The 24,935-nt window shown below is 45.6% G+C and overlaps 1 protein-coding gene across 2 annotated transcripts; it reads left to right on the plus strand.

Annotated features, from left to right (window-relative positions):
* Positions 1-18,261: 18,261 nt before the first annotated feature.
* LOC137779042 (uncharacterized) lies at positions 18,262-23,079 on the plus strand. Of its 2 annotated transcripts, none has more exons than XM_068566493.1 (5): positions 18,262-18,424; positions 19,890-20,051; positions 20,135-20,377; positions 21,287-21,432; positions 22,117-23,079. In XM_068566493.1, exons 1-5 carry the CDS (start codon positions 18,373-18,375, stop codon positions 22,294-22,296), a joined length of 783 nt encoding a protein of 260 aa, XP_068422594.1. In that variant the 5' UTR covers positions 18,262-18,372; the 3' UTR covers positions 22,297-23,079. The 2 variants fall into 2 exon arrangements, with proteins under 2 accessions (XP_068422594.1, XP_068422595.1); XM_068566494.1 differs by having other exon boundaries at positions 20,140-20,377.
* The last annotated feature ends 1,856 nt before the right edge of the window (positions 23,080-24,935 follow it).

A 24,935-nucleotide genomic window follows, 5' to 3' on the forward strand; every position in this document is an offset into this window, starting at 1 on the left:
TCAGCACATCCTCACTTCCAACTCTGCTCTACTCGTCACATGCATACACTGTCTTCTGGAATAGACACAGGAAACAACTTGGTTAGCTAAAGGCAACAAAACCAGGAAAAGATAGTCGTTTGGGTTAAAATAAGAATGTTTGTTTGATAATTAAACCGGCTACGTCCACATAGAGCGCCCACTAACCAAGCTGCTGTATCTGACTGCACTTTATCGTGTTGTTTTGGTCTTCTCCAGTATTATTGATTGACAACCACATAATTGGGCTTGTTCTTGAACTACCAGGACTGTTTTATACGATTATTCATAAAAAGGCATGTTGATCGCAATAAAGTAATTTGTCCAATTGCAAGGTCTTTATGCATAAATAATAATGTCATGAAAGGTAACACAACACATGCAACTAACCGTGTGTGTGTGCGTGTGCGTGTGTGTGTGTGTGTGTGTGTGTGTGTGTGTGTGTGTGTGTGTGTGTGTGCTATTAGAACACAGTTCTGAGCCTTACAGTCACTTGCCTTGCCCACTTCGTGCTGAAGGGATGATGACTCAGATCTTCTGACTTCTGGATTACAAAACTCTCATGAGCGAGTTCTGAGTAAAGGTCAACATTCTTTGCTTGATCTCAATCCCAAAATACAGTGAAAGGAGCAGCACTGGGGGCACGGCTGCCTGATTTCTTGGCTGGGAATTTTAAAATCTTGAACCTTTAAGTCATGCAATTCTGGAGGGAAAATATATATCAAGAGCCGAATAGTGGGCGTGTTAGGTCCATGCATGTGGTCCTCATTTAAAAAGATCTCTGTGCATTGTGTTCTTTTTTTTACACCCACATAATGAGGTTCATTAATGAGTGCAAGGCAAGGCCATAGGTTTGATGAGCTCAGCTCTAATGGTGTGTCCAATCGTGAACTATGTCACGAAATGTTGACATGTTGTTGTAATGGAACAAAGATGTCCATGCTAGTCGAGGTGATGAACACTGACAACTCACATGACCTATGCTTCTTCAGTCCTGCACCTCATGGCGAACACAAAGGCTCTCCTGTTGCTAAATCAGGACTCAACATGATCCGGTTCACATCAGTAGGGCCTCTTGTTCATCGCCATCACATGCTCATCATGTACCCTCATAGACTCACAGTGGCTGGGATGTAAAGCCTTTGTCACCATGTTATATGCCACTGTGAAGCCGGAAACTGCACTATTGAGCCACATATCATTCATGTTCAAGAAGTAATTGGGTTAATAAAAGGCTCTCTTTGACCCCCTCGACTTCTTCCCTATAAAGGGACCTTCCATTGCACGATCAGCCCACACAACACACACAACACTGCAACAATTCATCAGGACCTCCGAGTATTAGTCTCATACTAAACATAAAGAAAAGCTTACATCTAGCCAAGAATATGCCAGAGTTTTAGATTAGATATTCCTTTGTTAGTCCCACAATGCAGAATTGGTAGAGTTGTGTGAGATGACACATGCATTTGATGACTTTAGACTCAACTTTGACTTATCATCAATGGCTGGTGACTTCTCCCTTTTGACTTGGAAATGACCCAAAACGCCAAAACGTGTATTAAAAAAGTGATTTTATTGCGAATCAACCCCTGGCAATAGATCACTTGAATCAAATACTATCAATCTGACAGCAGCTAATCAAGTAGCGCAAAGAAAGAGATGGTCTGTTTGTCAGCACAGGCCTTACCTTGCACGGCAATCAGCGTCCCCTGGGCTTGTGGAGTGCCATTTTGAATCCTCAAGTTCAGCATTTTGTCCATCATCATCTTGGGTATGGGTCACCATCATCTTTTTTGGTGTCACCATCTTTTTTTTTGGCCACCAGAAAGTGCTAAACAGGAAAAAGCTAAGCACAATCAAATGCTGAATAAGGGTTCAAATCCGTGCATGCCGTCCCCTCTCTCTCTCACACACTCTTTTCTGAGCATTACTATCCGATAATGGCAAAAAGCCACACAAAAGGAGATGACAAAAATGTCACAATTAACGTTCATGTGCTACTTAAACCTTGTGTAAGTTAAAGAAAATGTGTAAAGCATGTCAGTGTTGTGCTAAACAGAATAGAGAGAACGTCAACATGACTTTAATTAAGACCCTTCGGGCTATTCCTGTAGCAGTCACTTAAGAGAAAGGATTGTCTGAACAGGATGTAAGAACATGCAGCACCATCTTTGTCAAAGCCGCTTGGTCAACCTTCTGTCAATCCCCTAATCTTCATGGAATCTCATGTGTAAAATGAAGCCCGGGGGTCCAATTCTCAATAACAATCCAATTATGAAGTGCTTTTCTCTGAGCGTGTCTATGTTCTTTGCAGAGGGGCTTTCCTGAGGTTTGGGCTAGCAACCAAGGAGCACACCAAAGAAGGCCATTGTACGAGATACAATGGAGGCCTTTGGAAAATGATGGGGGAGGAGAGGTTGTGTCGGGACCTCACATCAACATGTTGTGTCAGAGGCGCAGACAAAACAGACGAACATTTTTGCATATGATTGAGGAAAAAACACTGAAAGGAATAAACAAATCTTGGCAAAGGTTGTTTTATGAAGGTGAAATTTTCTTCCAAATACATCGTTAAGTCATCTTGATTAATTATTGAACACTTGCTCCCGTTTCACTTTGATGTGAATGTGTTATTTCGTCATCTCACCTTTAAGACGAGATGACACGATAAAACCAAATGTAATCTGATTTGAAATTTAAAATCAATAATGATTTACAATAAATTTGTCAAGGTAGCAACCTCATAGGTCTATTACATCCATCCTGACCGCCAGACGCAGGCCGAGTCTTAGGAACAACAAAGTCACCCATGACCTCGGATGAGTTCCTGAGATAAGTCCTTTTTCATCTTCTCCCTTACGCAGGCTAACTACCACGGTGGCACTAGATGAAGCTGAACTTAAACCAGTCAGAGTTGCTTGTCTCTCGCCCTCCAAAGGCTGCAACAAACAGTCCTTCTTAGGAGGAAATGGTGTGTTTTACATTAGAACCATCGAGCTGGACCGGCAGAGGCACCTTACTTCGGTCATCACCATGGTGGGATGGACGGTTGGCAGCGCACTCCCGCTAATTGAGTGGCGTGCTCGCGACAGCGTGCTAGATTGCTACTCTGTCACGCCCGGCTGCAGTGTGAATAAGTCGACGCTGACACTGAAAGCTTTTACTTTGCTAGCGAAGACAGTAGTACTGTTATTGTGGTGGTGTATATATAATGTATTTTGTCAAAGCCCCAGGGGAGCAGCAACAGAGGGGCTAAAGAGCCGCATGCAGCTCCGGAGCCGCGGGTTTGCCGATCCCGGTTTTAGGTCAACAACAATGTACAGAAGGGTTCAGAGACACAGTGCCCACCAATAGACCAAATGCCAACCACACAGCCACACATTGCGGTCCTCGGCTGGAACTGCACCAGAGGGACTACAGCTTCAGTCAACCCTGCCATCCGTCATATTGCCCCACCCAATACCAGACACCCCTTCAACACCTCTTTGCAGCTGTTGGGGAGCGGGAGGGACTTTTCTAAATGTCAGAAAATTCGTCACAGCTGTTGAAGAACTGACTTTGGTGAACGGAGGGATCGCAGGAACAAGGCATGACAATAATACAATAATAGCTGGCCTCATTGTGGAAAACATTACTTCCATTAACAGCCAGTTCAGGTTCAATCCATTTCACAAAAACCACTCAATCCTGATACGATCCGCCTAATGAAGGCCTGTTTTGCTTTAAATCACATTTGTTTCACATTAATTCACAGAGGAGATGACTAAAAGAGTGAGCTGACATGTTCACAGCCAGCCTCCACCCTGCTGCTGCTGCTGGAGACATGATATTGAGGGTTTCATGGAGAAGCACCACATTACATTTCATTTAGCTGACTCTTTTCTCCAAATCAACTTAAGTGTTTGCTCTATACACCGTAGACACAGCAACGGGGAGCAATTCGTGGTTAGGTGTCTTGCTCAAGGACACAGCGATGTGGATTGGCAGAGCCAGAGTTTGAAACACCGACTCTCTGATTGAAAGAGTCGAACGCTAACCACTGAACCACAGTCGCCCCATGTCCTAGTGACTGGCCACGTTGTGCAGACAATGCCGGCCACCAACATCCCATCAGGGTCTTCAACTATGGTGCTAAAACTGCTATGTAGAAAAGAGAGGCTGTGGTCCGGATTCTTCTGCAAAGCTACAGAGGAAGGTGGAGCTCCAGTCCCCATTGTCTCAGCTAAGCCCATTAGCCTTGTCTCTGTTTCTGTACCGAGCCAGAAGCAGGTCTTGTACACTGCCACCTGCACATTGATCTCATCCACGCCAGCCTTGTGCAGCACTACATCCGGGCCAGTCCAGAGCCACCTGTGAAACAGCCACCAAGCACAATGGTCAGAGACTAACAGGCTGGAGCAGACCAGCAGGAGCTTCAGGGGAGACTGTACCGAGACCAATGGTCCATCCACCAGGGACACAACCTCCAGAATGCAGACACACTGTCCTGCCAGAGGTCGTGTCCATCCACGATGACAGAGCCCAACTTCAGTGGCAACCAGCGTTAACATAACTGCCAACCGTCCAGCTGAAACCGGTCTCCAGTGGGGTAGTGGACACCCCCGCTCACATCAGCTGTGATTGGGCTCTGTGAGTGAACCCCCTCACAGCAACCTGCTCTATTACTGAACCCAGCAGCAGTTGAACAGCGGCCAAATAACTGACCCAGACAGACACTGTGGAAGTGGATGGATGAAAGGAGACGCTGGCTGACATGGACTGACAGAGCCTGCAGCAGCCCTGACACCCTACTGGGCACAGTGGGGAAGATGGAGTCTTACGGAGTAAATTGTATTTCACCAAAAAAAAAGAATACCCGCAAATGTGCATGTACCACACCTTGGTGGAACAGATACATTGCGGTCGAGCAGGTGGCCATTGTGGGGTGGAGAGGGCCCTTGGGTGTCTTTAGACCAGATAATATTGGTACCAGTTGTGCAGCAAAGGCTCATCCTGAGAAATCCCTCAAGCTGCGATGGCACAATGCAACCTCACACCCCTTGAAATGCATCAAATGAATGTTACAACTCTACTAGTACTGCCACAACTAGTGCAGTTACTACTGTACACCTTCACTATTTGAGGGTGACTTATTTGGCCTGCTACCACAGTTGTGGTGGTTTTAATGCATCTTTCTTACACCTTCTGCCTCATTCAGTTTCTTTTAAAATGTTCGACTCACATCACGTCTCGTGATTGTGTAGAAATCCAGACTATTACTCCTGATTTTTCAGCACCACTTTAGGAAAGCAGGTTCCTCTGAGTTGTGTGCATAGCTGTGCAGAAAGTGAATGTCATTTAGCAAAGGCTTTGATCTTGGCTTCTGTTGATGGTTCCACGCAATCCCAGACATACTTGACATTCAGCACAAAGCCAGTTTCTCCCCGAGCCTTGAGGAATGCTGGCTGGGTGACAGCAGCCTGAATCTGGGCTAATAAAGAATCTGACCATTGTGGTGACGGTCAGATCTTCCTCCACCACTACAAGCAGCACAGACAGCTGTTGTTTGGAGACTGAGGGCTGCGACATATTTCTCCTACATTCACACATGCGCACACAGGCTTTATTCATCGGACAATATCAGAGGGGACTTCTGGAAGGGATCTGGGCAGCATTTGAATCATTAAGATGACGGGTAATCTCTGCAAAGATAAAAGAGTTTCCCCTCGAAGTCTTTGGTGCTTACAGCGTGTTCTGTCTGCACCAGCAGGGTCAAATCATCAAAGTGTGCGCACTGTAACAGGCAGGTGTCCTGTCAAAGCTTCCTGCGACCTGTACTGTGCTCTAGTATGAGTATGGCCTGGTGATCCTGTGCCACATTTGTACAATGGAGGTGAAGCAAGTTATTATCCTGTGTGTCATCAGAGAGAGAGCAGCATGACAGGAGTGAAGTGTCAATGCAGCGCATCAGAGTTTCATCATATCGCAATGTCAACTTCTGTTGACTTCATCTAGTCCCCGCATTTAACCCATCTTAGTATCTGGAGCAGGGGGCTGCTACTGTAACAGTTGGAGGGTTTGTGCCTTGCTCAAGGGCACATCAGCAATGTCCAGGAGACAAACTGGTGCCTCTCCAGAAACCAGTCCACGCTCTGTACTGGTTTGAAGTCAAGTCCCTAGACTGAGCCACTGCTGCCCCCCTCACCCTCCACACTCATCTCATCGTATGCATAGTGGGAAAACAGGCTGTCCTCCCTATAAAGATGTACTTCTATAGTGATACATGTCAACTTTTTTCCAAAAGGGTTTCAGTGTGTCTTCTCCAAACAACATTCATATTAGTGACGCGTTGAAACTCTAATTCATACTTTTACAGGGTTGCAATCCATTACAAAGCTAACACACATACAAACACCAAACACATTCTCAACTACAAAAGTGTACTCGAGAGTGAAGATCTGTGCCAGGTGTGTCTGCAACGGCTGAAGCAAACCACAATCACCCGCCATGTAGAGCGCTCAGTTCAGCTTGTCATTTATTGAGTGATAGTTTCTACATGCATACATATGCAATGTTTTACATACAATTGTCTTATCTAGACATGCAAATCAATAGAGGGCAAATTTGTAATCTGCATGGAAAACTGAAGCAGTCATTGATCACTTGTGGCGCCTCCTGCACGGTTACAGGTAAAGAGACGTCAGCAGTCCATTACAGCACAACACAATCAAAATGCCCAGATGCCCTGTTTCTTTTTCTTCCTTTCACTTACTTTGAAAGCATCACAATGGTCAAGGAACAAGAAAAAACAAAGTAAGGTGGCAGCCGGCTGGTGTAGCCTTATCAAGGTAAATGACCATCGCCAATAACAACCTTCTCCTGGCTTTATAGTGGCTCATTTCCAAAGACAGAACCCTTCCAGCCGGCTAACGATAACTGTGTTTGAAATGACCCAAATTTGAAGACACGGTCACACTCTCGACTACAAATGTGAACAACTGTTGCTGAAATCAATTTCACACTGACGTCAGAGGGGGAAAACCCTGTGTAATCCCCTCTGGCTGGTTCACGCTGACACCCATCCAGCAGTGCAGATCGGTTTCAACTCTGTATGAGGTTTGGCATTTTTAATGCCTCCACATCCATAGGGACGTGTCAGGTATTCAACACCTAATGCTGCTTCTCACAGATGTCAAATTACCAGACCTCAAACTGTGGAGCTGATAAAGACAGCTCAGGGCAGTGACCTTGGTTTAAAACACGAGGGGAGGTACATTGCAGCCTGATAATGACTCGCTTAAACTTTGTTTAAGGGTGGCTGATGTATCTCGTAGCCACTATTGCATCATGTTTCAAAATGAAACACTGTTTACATCTATCATCATCTGTGCTCAAGATGTGGTTAATCTAATTAGCGTGGAATGTGTTTTACACCCCGCCGTCACATACGGAGCGATACGAAAAACCAAAGGGAATCATATCATATCACCTAAGAGAACAAAAGAAAACAGTCAGGTCATCTTAGAGGCCTTAAAGCGTCCCTAACGTTTACACACCACAGCACATATTCCCCTGTACATATGCAGGGCTCCAGATCTCTGGATAAAAGTGAGAACAGAGACTTCCGGCACGGCACAGATTTCCGTCATTAGGTTGGTCATGCCAAGCATATCAGGGAAAGGAATCCGGTTTCTGCATGCTGCTGTCCCCTGAGACAAGAATGCTGCGGCGGATCCCAGCATGCTGAATGATAAAGAGTCAAATATGAAAGTAGATTTACTGCCAGATGTTGGCAGAGGATGCTTCATTTCACTTGTAAAACAGAGAGGAAAACAGAGTGAGCATGAAAGCATGAATAATTCCAAGACATTCTTTTGGAAATCGTCTGACTTGCCTTGTGGAGAAAATGGCAGCAGCAGTGGATACCAAGGTGTCTGCAGAGGACTGAGTTCTGAAATACTAAAAATGAGAGTGCACAGTGCACAGATACTCAATAATTTCCTCTCCAGGCCATACAGGAGAACATGCAGTTCTTCAACCTGCTGTCAGCTTGTGTCCGACATCTTGTTTACACAGGAAAGAAAGTTCTCAAGAAATGAAGTGTCCTCTTTTTCATCCTGCAAATATGTACATTTACTTTAGGATGCATACAGTAAATACATAAATTTACTTTAGGATGCATACAGTGCCACTGCCCTTCCCCCCCTCGGCAGGTCCGATCATGACCTGGTCCTGTTGACACCCAGGTATGGTCTTCTGATGTCTGATGCAGAGGCTGCCTGTGACCACCAGGACTGTGAGGAGGTTGTCACAGGAGGTTAAAGACGCCCTGCAGGACTGCTTTGAGTCGACGGACTAGGATGTGCTGTTTGGACCACATGGGGAGGACATCAACAGCACGACGGACTGCATCACATAATATATAAAGTTCTGTGAACACACCACCATCTCGGACTGTGCGCTGCTTCCCCAACAACGAGCCCTGGATCACCAGGGACCTGAAGGCTCTTCTTTACAAGAAGAAAGCAGCTTTCAGGTCTGGAGTCAGGGTTGAGCTCAGTAGAGTCCAGTGCAACCTGAAGGTGAAGCTCATAGAGGGTAAGGACTCCTAACAATGTGAGGGAGGTGTGGACCGGGATGAAGCAGATAATGTTGTAGCAAAATGACGAGAAGAGACATTTATTTGGAGTTGCAACCTAGCAGGAAGTCTTTTAATAACCACAATCCACATTCAACAAGACCAGAGTTTCGACCTTTCAGCATAAGCTTCATAGTGTAATTCTGCACCCAGATCACTCCACCAAGGCAAAGCTGAAGGACTTGATGGCATCATCCCCAGGGTCCTAAAGACCTGCGCCACCCAGCTGCCTGGTGTCCTGCAGCACCTCTACAACCTGAGCCTGAGGCAGGAGGAAGCCCTGCTGTGGAAGACGTCATGCCTGGTCCCTGTCCCGAAGAAGTCAACTCCATCTGGCCTCAACGACTGCCGACCAGTTGCCCTCACATCCCATGTGATGAAGGTGCTGGAGAGGCTGGTTTTAGCCCACCTCCAACCGCAGGTGACATCATCGCTGGACCCCCTGCAATTTGCTTACCAGCCTCATGTGGGAGTGGACAACGCCATCATCTACCTGCTGCAACGAGCTCAGTCGCACCTGGAAGGAACCGGAGTCTCTGTGAGAGTCACTTTCTTGGACTTTCTTGCATTTAACACCATCCACCCACTGCTGCTGAGCGAGGAGCTGTGGGTGGTGGGGGTAGACTCGTCCAAAGTAAATATATGTATATATACATTTTTGTTGCTGTTACTGCGTTAAATTCTGTCCTCGTGCAGATTAAGTGTCTCGAGACAGTGTGATTGAATACAGCCCTGTGAGACCTTTTACTTGACCTAACATGGCTTTTGGGTGCAATCTTGTGACTCTAAAATGGAGGCTTGTAGGAGCTCAGGGTTCTGGCTCCAGCAAAGACGTGAGGATACGTCCTACCTGAGCTCATCATCTGTACTGGTGAATTTACCAACCCCACTTATTTCTCCGCTCAGCCAAGAGCTCATTGAGAGTCACACACGTGTGGGATACGTTTGAAGTTGTCTTTAATCCACAAGTTGGGGGAAATGAGCAAAAAGAAGACCCACAAGGCTGCCGCTCGCTCTCTTGCGAGCAATGGTAATGCGTGTGTCGTGCTTCGACTGCTATCCTCTGAGATATCAAAACTGAAGACCCAATCTGACGAGAAGGCAGAGTGTCAAACTGTTTTGATTAGTGCTCAGTGGACCGGCTGATGAAGTGATGATCTCCAGCGTGGAAAGCAGGTGGCTTCTTGGAAACGTCCGCCAGCAAACCATTTCATACTGTAGAACTGTGAGGGTGGGATGCAGATGTTGACATATCGTGCAATGTACAATGAGAAAATGTCTGAAAACAATTTAAAAAAAATAATAATTGCTTAGATTACTTGCATTACTACAGTACAGGGCATTTACAGTACTTAATCCAAAGGGGGTTCAAATGGATTTATTAATAACCAACTGATGCTGGATTCAACCAGAAAACATATGAAACCCTTCAAGGAAGTACATACCATGAGTTACAGGCTTTAACGTGACAACAGAAGTCTGCTGGGAGGAGTCTGAGCCAAACAATGAGCATGTGCGACAAAGATGTCTATGTTCTCATTATATTGGACAACACCAACTGGAACGTTTCTCAGAAATGTCACACAGCCAGTACTGCAATAAAGGACTTGCTCAGTGTAGGTTTTTTACACACATCTGAACCTTGTTGAGATGTTCTAATGAGGACTCAGACCCCTTGCAGCTTTCTGCACATCCTGCCTCATCTGGTACGTACACCAGTATATGTCGGATGTATTTGCCTTGGAACTAAATATCACTGCACTTTCGCAAGAACATTGGACCTCATAAGAACATTTTGGTATTCTTACTGAACTATATTCTACTTTCTATTTGTTTAAAGGAACAGAATATGAGTATGTAATATGAGCCATGTCAGACTCAGCAAACGCTCCTAACTTCAGATAACTGTTTGACCAGTTTTAACGTGTCAGATCAGTCTCAGTATTAATGAATGGGATTCAATGATATATATATATATATATATATATATATATATATATATATATATATATATATATATATATATATATATATATATATATATATATTGTTTGTGTGTGATTTATGTTAATTACTTTTCTCCAAAGTAGTTTGCTCGGCTGTCATATTACTAATATATCAAACTTATAAAGGCTGGTCACGTCTCCTCTGACAAAATAACAAGCTGAGCACTGAGTCGCTGCTTGTACCCAGCGTAGGTAACTGTTAGTTTAGCGGTTAGCGTTAGCTCAGCTATGAATTGGTCCAGCTGATGTGTGTCAGCCAGCTGAATGAGACTCAGAGCTGGCGCATCAGTTGCAAGATCGTTGCTTCCTCCTTGAAAAGCTTGACATGGAAACACGTTATCATGTGAAATTGATCTGGGATTAGAGCAGACAAGGGGTTTTATAACACACCCACTGTTCACTAAGAATGTGTGGACATACCTGTTGTGGTGCTCACAGGAGAAATGTCTTTCCCCACTGATAACAACTTCAATCTGTCCTCAGCGTGTGCAGGTAACACCAACAGGGATTCCCACAACTTCTATCAACAGGCCTCAACCCAAAAGTTAGATCCTCCAGCCAAGTAACGAAGCCAAAACACAGTCACGTTCATATAAGACGCTGAGAGCAAACATGCTGTTGAAGCCTAAGTACAGGATTCAGTGTGCTCCTTAAACTTTCTGGAGTCAAGTTCATGACACATGCATCTTATTAAACGCCATACACATTGTGTAATGAGAAGAGTTGAGGAGTGACATTACTAAATGTAATTAGCTGAATATAATCTGGCAATAATGACCTTAATAATGTGTTGTATATATTACAGTACAAGTTACCGTAGGGAACTTTTTTGCTGGTTATAACCGTCTCATATTCAATACTGACTTACATAAGTAAACCATCAGTGAAAATATATTTTTGTACAGTTATTTCTAACTGTCCCACGTCGTAAAAAGGGATATTTTCAAGTCTTTTTTATAATAAAGCAGGTGTGAGGCTATGAAGACACTGCTTGCTGTAGCAAACAGAGCGTTTCAGACAGAAGGTGAATACAGCGAGAGTCAGACCACTGGACCCTAAAGCATGTAATCATGTTCTCGTGGAAACCCATACGAACCCAGAAATGACCATATGCCTCCGCTAATGCATGCCGTCGGTGCCACCGGGTTGGACAAAATGATGCAGGTTCACAAGAAGAGAAGCACCACTCACGCAGCGAAATGAGTCAGGAGCTCCGAAACACAACTTTGAAATTAATTCAAAATGAAAGTTCCTTGTCGTGTGTCATTATAACACTTACAAAATAATGCTGCGAAATGTTTTCACTCCAATGCTTGGCCCGAAGTGGACTCTGCCATCGCTGCAGCAGATCATGTGTCTTACATGTTTAAACTGCCTCACGCCGCTGCTTCATTGCCTTCAAAGCAGCAGCAGACAGGGTGTAACAATGACAACGTTTCTCCCAGCTGAAGTCATACGAGCCCACAAGATATGTAATGAAACACCTCATCGGCGTTGTGTAGTTCCAAGAGGAATGAGTGGGAGATTTAACCTATGAAGCTTCATTACCCCCCACCCACAGAGAACAACACGGCCAATATGCTGAGTCTGAGAAAAGCCCGATGATATCATTGCTGCCACCAGGAAACCCCCCAACTTATGTTGAGAGGGTGATGGCATGAAGATCATTTGGACAAGGGCAACAGTGTGGTGAAACATTTCCACATTCACTGTCTTTTCACAAAGGGGACCCCGGAGGAAGAGGTTGGAGAGAATTGGTCAATAGGACTTGTGTCAAAAATGAGATAAGTGGAGATTCCAGTTTCCACTGGATCAATGGTGTACGGGACGCAGCAGTAGTGTGTGCAAAATGGGTCTAATCCAATCGAATCGACATCAAAACAGCTAGAAAACAGGTCAAAGTTGCTTCACTGGAAGTGTCTCTGACAGGGAGCTCTGTTGCATCACGGATCTGCTGTTGTGGGGAAAGCTTTGTTGGAACACTTTGCAGACATTTTCCAAAGTCTAGACAAGTAAAGAGGGAGGCAACAGTCATGGTCTTCCACTGGTGCCCTCTGACTGTCCACATAGAAGGATTGGCCATATAAAATATGAAACCTGTGAATTCTCTGTGTTCATTTGCGGTTATATGCTCAAAGCTGTCACATGCTTGCAGTGTGTTTGAAGCCAGCTGTAAGTACTTCATCAATCAAAGTGACAACATGCCATGTTTTAATCTCTACAATGCATCCATATGAGCTACGAACCGGCTTCTGTCAGTGTGACAGTGTCGTATAAAGTCACAGTGTAAGCAGATGCTGACTTCCTGTTATTCCTGACTTCTCATTGCTGACAGAGGAAAGAGGTTTTTCCTTTTGTCTTCGTAATGGTGAATGGACTTGAATGTGTACAGCACCTTTGTAGTCTTCCCACCACTCAACGCGCTTCACACTCACATTCGTACACTGACGTCATGCGAGGTGCCGCCTGCCCATCAGGGATTAACTTGGAGTGAGGTGTCTTGCTCAAGGGCACTAAGATATGGACTGCAGCAGCCAGGGATTGTTCCGCCAATCTGCCGATTGGAAGACGACTCTACATCTGAGCCCTAAAGTTTTCACAGTAAAAAGTCAGGGCGTCTCCATTTGACATTGCTGTAAGACTCAGGGGGAGTGTCTGTGTCCAGATCCTGAAGACAGCGTCTTCACAGCAGAGCACAGCATGTGGAAGCTGGACCGGATGAGTTTGCCCTTCCCTGTCGCTCTCCAGGTTCGTTGGTGGCGGTTATGCACCCAAAAGCTGTGGCTTGAAGCTAGGATGGACGGTGCGGAGGGGCAGCTGACTCGTTGGGTGTGCCGACCCAGCATGCCAGCCAGGGAAAGCTAGCTCACGTAGACTCAAGAGACCGTTGTCAGTAATAACCCCATCATGGAAGGAGGAATAGCAGTAAAATAAACTCTGTTTATTTTAAATAATCACTGCAGGGTGTGTGGAATGCGTCACAAGAAGCATGTTAGTACAACAAGGTGTGAGCAGAGTGCATGCACCGTAGTCTCGCAAACTTCTGCCGTACACAAAGCAGGAAAACCATGCAGCGAGGCGGCGTCGGCAGAGCGCATGGCTTCTCCTTCCGGCTCAACTCCCTCTTCACCAGGAGGTCCGGTGCAGCGTCTGTTCTACTGCTGCAGCCGCACCGATCCGCCCGTCCATCCCCCGCTCCACCTGACCCTCACTCCTGAACAAGACCCCGAGACACTTGAACTCCTTCGCTTGGGGCGGTCACTCCGTCCCCACCTGGAGGGAGCAATCCAGCGCTTTCCAGCAGAGCACCACGGCCTCGGATGTGAAGCTGCTGACTCTCATCCCCGCCGCCGCACACTTTGAGGGAGGAGGTTAACAAGTATATTGCTCATGTATTTATTGAAATCAAAATGGAACTACACACTTTTAAACTGTGAAGATAAAGCAAATGAGCGGTGATGGTGATGTTCAAACTCGTTACTTTGACGTGGAACTTTACTGCTTCAACAAACGTGGAGACTCCTGGACCTTCTTGGGGTCTGTAGGTAAACATCTGGAGGGAGGGGACATTTATAGTTGTGGAAGTAATGAAATGTAGTTTTGAAAATGGTTTGAGTGAACAGAGAGCTCGTGGGTGACAAGAGGTTTTAAAAGGTTGTTAACAGACAGACGTGGAAGAGAGGAGCTTTAGCCGGCATACGAGAGACTTAAGAGTTTTTTTCAGATGTGGACATTTAATAATTGAATAAAAAGCAGTGTGTATGTGGGGGATTGAGTGGGTTGTAGGGGAGGGGTGAAAGAGGAAGGAAAAAAGGAGTAGGTGGACTGTTTGTTGATCTAGTTTATTACTGCAGCAACCCAATTTTCCCACAAGGATCCTTTAAGTGTCCTTTTACAGTAATAGATCAAACTGGGCTACATGAAAACGCAGAAGATTGATGGTTGTAAAACCAGTATGTGACGTCATCACATCCCTCAATAACTATTATTGAGCTGTCTTACTCAGAGTACTTTTCTCAGTTGTTGCTGTTTAACATCCAACTGTCAGATCTAATAGCAGGTAGAGACCATGCAGAGGGCTCGTGGCAGCAGTGGTGAAAGGTCATGTGAAACATTGTCCCCAAAGGCAAAAGCACACACACACACACATGCTTTCTATCAAACTCTGAGATCAGGCTGATTTTCCAATGTGCTAAACACAAACATCCTTATTGAATCAGTTCCAACGGTGCATGCCCTCTATTTTAAAATAAGATTCAAGAGGCTACAATGCCTCTTACATCCCACTGTGCTGAACCTTGAAGGAATTATACATTAACATCATTTACATACGGCTGTGAAAATGCATACATTTGTATACGTTGATGTTGTGTATTTGTAAAAATGCCATCCCCAAAGTAGTAACTCGAATGAATGTAGTGGAGTAAATAGCACAGTATTTTCTTCTGAAATCTTGTGGTATTACAACCAGAAGTGACAGGCGGGGGTGGAGCTAAGTCCAGTCAAACTGAACAATACGCTATTAGTCGACCAACATGTGGCAATAAGCTTTCATGAAGTGAAAACACACTGTGAAAGGATCAAAGTTGTAAGACGACGCAGAGACCCAAGCTGCTCGTCATGTGTGAACCCCACGAGAGAGAGAGAGAGGCCAAGTCAAGCGAGAAGGAGTGAAATACTTCTTTAAAGAAGGGAGTGGGAAGAATGTCTGGTGCACAAGAGGCTGATTTCCTTTAGTAATGACATTAGTTTGATGCTTGAAAGTGATTTAAATACTAGCAGGGTGTTGCGTGTATTAAAGCAAAGGTCAGGGAGAGTTTGAAAGGGTGGAATGATATATATATATATATATATATATATATATATATATATATATATATATATATATATATTCCTAAATGTTTCAAAAAAATGATAACCTAGAAGGCTTATATACTAAAATACAAAGATGTGTTTTCTTATCCTTATATTCTTAGGTACTGCCTGTTGTTTCTGGGTTCATTCAGCCTGGTGGAGAGAGCATTCAACAACAGGAAAGTTGTCGGCATCAGACGGCCACGATTCTGTTAGTAGGAAAAAAAATATTACAAGCCATAACAAGATCATTAGATATAAAAGATTTCTTAGCCAGTGACCTCGTATCGGGCGAAGCTGATGTGCTCTAATTGATTGTGAGAGTGAACGAGGGAGAGGTTACGCAGGCTGTTGTTGAGACGCACTGGAACGCCAGATACTGGGACACGATAAGGAATACCGCTTGGGAATAGTCAGTCGGTCGATAGACTACAAATGTGTGACATACATCTAGATAGAGTAACCCTGTGCCACTGATGGCTTCGCTGATGTTCACCAATTTGGCCAATTTGGACCAGAAACAGGGAAGATCCAACTCTGGTAGTTGTTTTTTGTTGTTGTTTCTCTCACAAGCAAGAGCAGGCAGGCTGAATGCTGGCAGTGGGCAATGGGTACCTGTAGCGCAGCTGCAGCGCTGGCCTACATATAGAGCATTTAGTTAAACTGCATCCAAGTCTAAGAAGAAACAGGAGTTTTTCACCTTTTGGCATTGCAGATACAAATAGCAGCAAAGCCATGCGAAGACAGTCCAAGATGCTTGAGTAAAGGTTTGATACGGTCCCTGCTTGTGAAGAGGATATTATTAATGTTGTTAAACAGATACATGTCATCACTATCTGATCATTATATTTAAGTAAGTAGAAACGTGAAAAGTTGTCAACAAAAATATTAAGATGCATCTCCTTGGGACTATGAATTGTTGAGATATGTTGCTTGTGTTTGATAAAAAAAAAAGAAGTAAAACTGGAATAATGGAATGCAACAACCACAGTAGACAAACAAGAGCCTGACTTGATGCTCATTCATTGGTCTCCGGGATAAAAGATGTCAAAAAATAAACCCGGCTCACGGATGACGGTGGCTGGACTGACAGCTCAGCTTCTGTGTTCTGCACCAGAGTTGACCTGGATACCATCAACAAGTAAAGCTGCTGTTGGAAATGGTGTGCAAAATAAAACAGACAGCCCCTGAATGCACCAAACCCTCCTTTTGCTGGATTCAGTCCCAAGTGAAGGTGAAAGCGAAGACAGACGCAGTGCAGACTGTATGAATTCCTTCTGCACCTGTCTTCCTTTTAAGTTAAATCAGTATGACGTGGTGATAAAAGCATCACAGAGGAGCCCCAAATCCACTGAGAAATGCTAAGATGACGCCTGCACGCATGACCATTTATTTTAGGCGATCACCTTTTAAATTATAACCCAGGGCTGGATTCTTGAGGCAGCTTGTTGTTAATGTCCACAGTACAATAGAGTGCACATTAAACTACAGTCCCTGTGGATGCTCTGCAGTTGCTACACACACCTTCTTACAACAGTTGAATCCAGTGTGAACCAGAAGGTCTTTTTATAATATGCACAAACGGAGTTGTGCATATTTCTTTTGACCATTACTTTCTATGTAACGTTACTTTTGGTAACAGTGTCTCGGAGTTTGTGAAGTAGCTGAGCAGTTTTTAGCAGCCTGACGCTAGTTTGCAACGCTGAAGTAATGTCAGCTAACACTGCTGAGCTAACGTGTTCAGGGTAAGTGGGCTAAAGCCATTCCTGTGGTGGGCCCACAGAATGAAATACATGAGGTGTTATTGTGATATAAAAAAGGAGTTGCACTAGCTGGGGCTACATAATGACCATAAACATTATTCGGTCGGTCGTCATAAACAGAACGTCGCTAACACGACTAGCCTGTAGTGGCTGTGCCGCTAGATAGCAGAACACACGCTGGATTCATCTATACCTTATCGTCTCTCTCGCAATATACACGATCATATTTGTGATGTCTCATAACAATTATAAAAGTGGTCTAATTAGGAGATGTTGTGGAATTGCATGATGGGAACTGTAGGATCCAGTACTTGTAGCTTCACCCACACGAGGGAACAGAAGTCAGGATACAGTAAATTAGTCTCTGCTGCACAAATGTTTAAATTAAGTAAAGGTCATCTTTGTTGCACTTTTGGCTAGCAAATCAAAAATAAAACAAGTTTCCGTGACGTGCGGACATTTTAATCTCACCAAATCTCCAGGGTGTGTGTCAGATATGAACACATGAATACAGACATCATTTTGCAACGCCTTGCTTGTTTGAGTTACTGTGTCCATCTCCAAATTACCCACAAGGCCTTGCATTTGAGGGTAGTTTACTGCAGTTGGTTGGATTCCATTCCCAGTCCTAACAACCTGTACCACAGCTCTCTTGGCACAGGACTGACATTCAGAGTGTTTATTTGCCGCCGCCGCGGTCCAACAGCACTGTTCCCACCAAATAACTCAAAGAAAGAGAGGATTCACACGAGATGTCAGATAAACCATTCATGCGGGATGGGACCAACTGGATCAGCTGTTTTTGAACTGAGAAGTTGGGCCTTTGGCTCCTCAACACAGTAAACGGGGGAGGGGGTTAAGATCCCTAAGAGCCTCGATAACTTATCAACCATAATGCCACCGTGTCCCACAACCCCCGGCTGGTAACTATGACAATAGAAAACTATGACTCCTTACCCCTCCCTCCCCTACCAACCACAAACAAACTCAGAGAGGGAGCTCACAGGCCCTTAGCAACAGCTGAGTGGATCGACAGAAGAACAAATGAGCGATTGGTGTTGATCCATATTCAGAGGAACATTAAGTGGGATTTCGTTCAGGATCTGCATGTATGATTCCTCAGGGGGCCTTGCTGAAGGACTTGGATGTCTGGATGAGAGCAGGTAGGAGCAGTCCGAGCTCGTATCACTGTGGGAGAGTTGCTGAAACACAGTGTAACCAACTGCAACCCTAAAGCACATGCTTTCTGTTAAACGCTGCTGATAACTCCGCTGAAACTAAACGGCTGAATAAGTTCCAGAGGTGGAGGGGCGGTGGGGGGGTGGGCGGCGTTCGGTTTTTCCTTCAAATGTGTCAGGCCGTTAAATGGGCCTGTAAAAAGTGCTGGCTCTGTGAGCAGTTGTGAAGTATTGTCCTCGGAAACCTCACAGAGATATCAGATAATCAGTCACACCTCCACTAACCCGGCAGTGTGGGGAGCAGGTCCGCCCGTGGCTTCTCCCACATGGTTTGAATTTGGCAAGATTGTTGAAGGGAGTTGGTGACAGCGTCTGCTGAGCAGTTCAACGTGGAGAAAATCAAGATAAATAAATAAGATAAACTGTGTTCAGTACTTGACAACCAGGTGTAAAAGTAGAGATTATTTTCCAGCGTTGTCAGTCATCAGTGTTCCTTCTTCCAGTTCAATGTCGCTGCAAAATATTAACCAAAAGTACTTGTGTTCATCTTATTTTGTTTAACAAAACAATAAAGACTATGTTGAGATTTGTCAAAAATATATTATCAATTAGAAATATTTCTGAGGCATTTTTGTCATTAAGTTTATGATCAGTGACGTGCAATAATGTGTCAGGTGGAAAAAAAATAGAAAACATGATCTGAAATGCTCAAACTCAGGTGTAGTTTAAGAGACTGGAAATGATGTAAAACATATTCTGAGGCATTCACAGCTACGTGTCCCAAACAACCCAATCAAGTGTGTGAGAGCTTGTAGACAGTCATCTGCACCATCACCATCATGAAAACATCAAATTAGGTGGAGGAATGTTCAGCCGCCTCACACACAAACCTCTGCTCACAGGGCGCTGAGGGGTCCGGGCCTCTGTGGTTTGGACCCCAGGCCCGGACCAAAGTCACTGGTCCTAGAGGCTCATGGGACGGCGACACCTTCCCGAGACACTATGTTGGTTTTTCCTTTGTCACCCATAAAAGTTCCACAGATTTAGTGAGAAGCGCTTCCTGTACGCAGAAATACTTTGACTCGACCATGTGGTTGACACATTACTTGAACATATTGAATCCAATGTAAATCCTGCTTTCACTTAGCGGATTCAAACAACAGAGCCAAATGAATGTAGGAATGTTTCAGCTCCATTACAATAAATTCAATGCAGATTCTGAAGAGATACTTTGAAGATTTCTTTTCTTTAAGTAATACATTCATCTTCCAAAATCTAAAAATGCTGCGAACCCCCAAATTAGATAAAGTCACCATCTGTACCTTTTGAAATTGATACCGAGGCCTGCGCAACAACTAGTGCTCACAATTCAAACAAACATTATTGAATATGCTGTGAGTCACACCGTTTGATCATCTGCCTTGTTGGATGTGTGTGTGCTGGATGACAGGGAGAAGCATCGGGCAGAGAGCAGGTGAAGGCGGGCGTGTCCCCGGCGAGCAGAGGAGGAACAGGCCTCAGAGCTCAGGGTTCACGGGGCTCCAACCGAGACCTCGGCCCCATGAGGGCGCAAGGCCGGCCTCCACGGGCTCGCAGCTCCTGGGCCTGCAAGGTGACTACATGAGTAGAAGTTAGCATGTACAAAACCATCCGTATGTAAAAACTGTAATGGTCTGATTACTGTTCCTGTCTCAGTGCAGGGCCTCGGCTGTGCCCTCCAGCCGAGGCCCTGCACTGGGAGCCTGACAAGCAGGGTGACCCCACAGGAGGGAGATGGGGGAGAGGGGCGCCTAGCTCTGCTCAGCAGTCTCAAGGGAAGGCTGGAGAGCACAGGACAACCGGCAAACAGGTCAAGAACTGGGAGCAGACCTCAGACGACCCCAGGAGGCGGAGCGCCTGCTGCGGGCTGGAACAGAGACTCAGTCAGTGAAGCAGCAGGTGAAGGAATCACATATGTTAATATATTCATACCCATGTATCCTCTCTGCTAACTGATGAATCAGATTCACAACACACACACACACACACACACACACACACACACATATATATATATATATATACACCACAATTTGATATACATATGTTAAATTCTTAAATTAGACCAAATAAAGGCATTAAAGCAGAGTGAACAGACTCTGATTCTTTTCATTTCCTCTCGATTTCCAAGTAGACGACAATAATCAGAACAGTATGCACATTCAGGCGGCCTCATGGCTCAAATGTGTACTGCAAATATAAATCTCAAATAAAAAGACAATGGAAGAAATGCATATTTATTTAACTCGATTAGTAAAATCTTTAGCGACTCACCTGTGGGTCCCGACCCAGTCTGGGCCTCTTGCTTTCTTAATTGGCACTACAGCGGCTGTTTACTCACACTGCTATTCACTTGAAAGGCCTTTTTGATCCGCACACACACACACACACACACACACACACACACACACACATAAACACACACATAAACAGCTTCCATCTGACTGCAAAACTCCATAATCATATCCAGACTTCTTCTGGCTTTGGGCAGGAGCAGCTGTGCTTGTTTCTGGCGACTCCAACAAATAATCCAATCCATTGTCAATTGACATGAAAGTTGCTCTGTTGTGCATGTTTGTTGTATTATTTGTATTGAGGGCAGCGTCTGTTTTTGCTGCAGTTTGGGTAATTGCCCTTTGGATATCCTCTGCCGATGAGCAGACACAGTTGTTCAGATGTATTTATGCTGGATCCATCACTGGTTTTGGACCCTTGGCGAGCTGGACTCGCATCTGCAGACTGAATGTGACTGAATGCAAAGCTGCATCTCTGACCGTGACCGGCTCTTTGAAACAATTCTCCTCCCAGGAACAACAGCCCAACGGGACAAGAAGAGGCAGCTTCATCCCGGACATCCCGCAGACGCAAAGGTTTCACAACTCCATCTGTATCTGCCTTCGTCGCTCTGTGATGATGAGGAGCAGGAAACCGACAGTGGAGACGAGCCCCGTGAGGTTTGAGTCCGCAGGGGTGGGGTTTGGGCGTGGAGGCCGTGGCGCGTAAGAGCAGCCATCTGCATCATTTTCAGCTCACATCTTCCACGTCACATCTGGTTTTCACCCTCCTTCCCAATCTGGAACCGAGCTCCAAAACAAGTCTCAGAAGTGATGTCAGTTGGAGGGCGGGGAGGCAAAACATATTTTCTCAAGCAATTAGAGCAACTGAGCGCCTATAAAAGCCTGACCACTGCGACGACATTAAAGACGCAGGGACGTCATGAAGGAGGGTCAACAACTTAAGCAGTTTAGCACTTCGTTAAAGCTAATCTGTATGTTTACATGTGAAATGGGTGAAACGATGTTCTGCAATGTGAAAGGTTCACTGAGGGATGCTCCGAAGACTCGTTACCTGGTCTAAAAGTAAGAAAACACTAAACATCCACCGCTGGCACAAGTTAATCTATAAGGTGAAACATTGGTAACATTTATAAAAGCCATTTAAATCGTTAAATTACGTTTTTCAAAAACCACATTGTGTTGGCTCCGGTCGCCCGGCTAGAAACACGTTACATACTTGGTGTGTCGTGTAATATTTGATGAACTGTGGTCTAATAAGTTTAATAAGTCATAGCTTGGTATCACCTCCAGCATGAGTATCTGAGCATGCAAGTAAGTATGTAGCATCTCATGTGTGTTCAGGACCTGATGACCACAGAAGACTTCAGCAGCGGAGACGAGCCCTCAGGAGGACGAGGTCAACCTAAACTGAGCCGGTCTCTGGTGTTCCCCAACCCTTCACACCCGTCAGGACGGACAGCAGCTCGCCCTCTGAGGCCCCACACAGCACACGCCGGGACGTGTAGAGGACAGCAGCGCTGAGCAGGAACCAGAGAGAACCTCCATGTGCAGGACAGAACCGAGCCTCTGCTGATGAGCGCTGATGCTGGATGGACGGAGGCCCCACACCGGTGAAGAACACGGGCCCCACACACCGGTGAAGAACACGGGCCACACACTGATGAAGAACACGGGCCCCACACCGATGAAGAACACGGGCCCCACACACTGATGAAGAACACGGGCCCCACACACTGATGAAGAACACGGGCCACACACTGATGAAGAATACGGGCCCCACACTGATGAAGAACACGGGCCCCACACTGATGAAGAACACGAGCCCCACACACTGATGAAGAACACAGGCCCCACACACTGATGAAGAACACGGGCCCCACACACTGATGAAGAACATGGACCCCACACACTGATGAAGAACACGGGCCCCACACAGTGATGAAGAACATGGACCCCACACCGGTGAAGAACACGGGCCACACACTGATGAAGAACACGGGCCCCACACACTGATGAAGAACACGGGCCCCACACACTGATGAAGAACATGGACCCCACACACTGATGAAGAACATGGGCCCCACACAGTGATGAAGAACATGGACCCCACACCGGTGAAGAACACGGGCCCCACATTGATGAAGAACATGGACTCCACACTGATGAAGAACACGGGCCCCACACTGATGAAGAACATGGCCCCAGTGACATGCTGCAGAGTCGGTACAGAATAAAAGCTCAAGGGAAAACAGATTGTGCTGCTGGGACACTTCATTCGTAAAAATACGACGCCTGTGAACAACTGATGGTCCAACAGAAATATTTATTTTCTTTTCGTACTCATATTATATATTTACATATGCGACAACATTTCAATTGTGATGATCAGAGTGACGTCAGCAGCCTTCATGTACAGATGTGAAGCCTCGGTTATGGCCCTTTGTGCTGCTGTTTTAATACTTACAGATGTCATACTGAGTAAACATGGACGATGATGAATATGCTTCACCAGCAACGCTGCTTTAAGATGTCAGATTTGTTTGCGTCTGCGCGTAAATCTTTTATAACTTTGACATTTGTCACGTTCTAAGACATTTGCGTAGTATCAAAACAACTAAATTGTGTAACGGGGACAAGAAACCGTCAGCAGGGGGTTCAACCAGTAAGAGAAATAAAAACTCTGGCTTCCTCCCCAGTTTGCCTGTGAATGTTTCTTACAGGAAGACTTGCATGTGCTCTGTGGTGTTGTGTTACACTGAAACAATGGCTGGAAAACAAACCAAGAATGGGATCATCAGTTGTTGGTCAATGAAGTCGAAAGAAAGTTATTATCAGCTAAATAGATCTAATCAACAGATCACTTTGTGTGGTTTACACTAAACCACTAACCAATAGCTTCATTTTTTAAATGTAATAGATACATGGACACAAACTCGATTCTATGCAAAATAACCAACCCAGACGCCTTCATCATTTACTGGTTCAGTCCACACGAAGCTGTGTAGAGGGACACAGAGCCGCTGGACTCTTAGCCCTCCATCACCTTCCAGGGCCAAGCGGGACACCTTGAGACTTCTTGCAGGTTCCTCCGGTGTCAGGTCTGTATGGGTCAGTGTGTCAGGTCTGTATGGGTCAGTGTGTGAGGTCTGTATGGGTCAGTGTGTGAGGTCTGTATGGGTCAGTGTGTCAGGTCTGTATGGGTCAGTGTGTGAGGTCTGTATGGGTCAGTGTGTCAGGTCTGTATGGGTCAGTGTGTCAGGTCTGTATGGGTCAGTGTGTGAGGTCTGTATGGGTCAGTGTGTCAGGTCTGTATGGGTCAGTGTGTCAGGTCTGTATGGGTCAGTGTGTCAGTTCTGTATGGGTCAGTGTGTCAGGTCTGTATGGGTCTGTATGGGTCAGTGTGTCAGGTCTGTATGGGTCAGTGTGTCAGGTCTGTATGGGTCAGTGTGTCAGGTCTGTATGGGTCAGAGGGGTGTCGGATCTGTATGGGCCGTTTTGCCGGCCCTCGGTACAGAGGGAGCAGACCATGCACCACACACTCTGCTCCGGAGAGATCTGGACCCCACTGCTGCTCCGAAAAGGCCTCAAAGCACAGGAGCCTGTCGGTCACAGACAGATAGCAGCTGACTGACACTATGTGTGTGTGTGCGTGTGTGTGTGTGTGTGTGTGTGTGTGTGTGTGTGTGTGTGTGTGTGTGACTTATATGCATGTGGAGCTGCATTTACATGTTGCAGATCATTTGAACTATTCATATTTACACGTTACATTGCTAGCTGTGACTAAATGTAATATAATACCAAGGATGAAGTATGCAGCCGCGCTGAGGGAGAGGATGATGAGGAAGATGGTGCCTAGACCCAGGTCTCCCATGGCACAGGCGTTCACACAAGCACACGGGGTCTCCACCCAGACCTGCAGGGGCTCCTCGGGGACCAGACGCAGCCGGCTGATGGAGGAGGACGACTGGTTGGGGTTACAGTGATAGTGCACCACCGTCACAGGCTGCTCCTCAAGACCTGCAGGAGGAGTGGAGAGGATGGAGGAGGAGGAGGAAGACGGAGAGGAGGAGGAGGATGAGGATGAAGAGGAGGAGATGGAGGAGAAGATGGAGGACAGGAAGTGGTGGAGAGGGGACAGGAAGACATGAGGGCAGGAGGAG

The sequence above is a fragment of the Clinocottus analis genome, unplaced genomic scaffold, assembly GCF_023055335.1.
Source record: "Clinocottus analis isolate CAN_PGR_092001 unplaced genomic scaffold, fCliAna1.0.p SCAF_7, whole genome shotgun sequence".
Taxonomy (NCBI): Eukaryota; Metazoa; Chordata; class Actinopteri; order Perciformes; family Cottidae; genus Clinocottus; species Clinocottus analis.

What these genes read in the sequence shown, in the direction of transcription:
- LOC137779042 (XM_068566493.1), top strand. Translation starts at nt 18,373, where the DNA reads ATGATTCCTCAGGGGGCCTTGCTGAAGGACTTGGATGTCTGGATGAGA. An exon ending in GGATGTCTGGATGAGAGCAG is followed by an intron (nt 18,425 to 19,889) that starts GTAGGAGCAGTC and finishes GCTGGATGACAG; the next exon opens with GGAGAAGCATCGGGCAGAGA. An exon ending in GCAGCTCCTGGGCCTGCAAG is followed by an intron (nt 20,052 to 20,134) that starts GTGACTACATGA and finishes TTCCTGTCTCAG; the next exon opens with TGCAGGGCCTCGGCTGTGCC.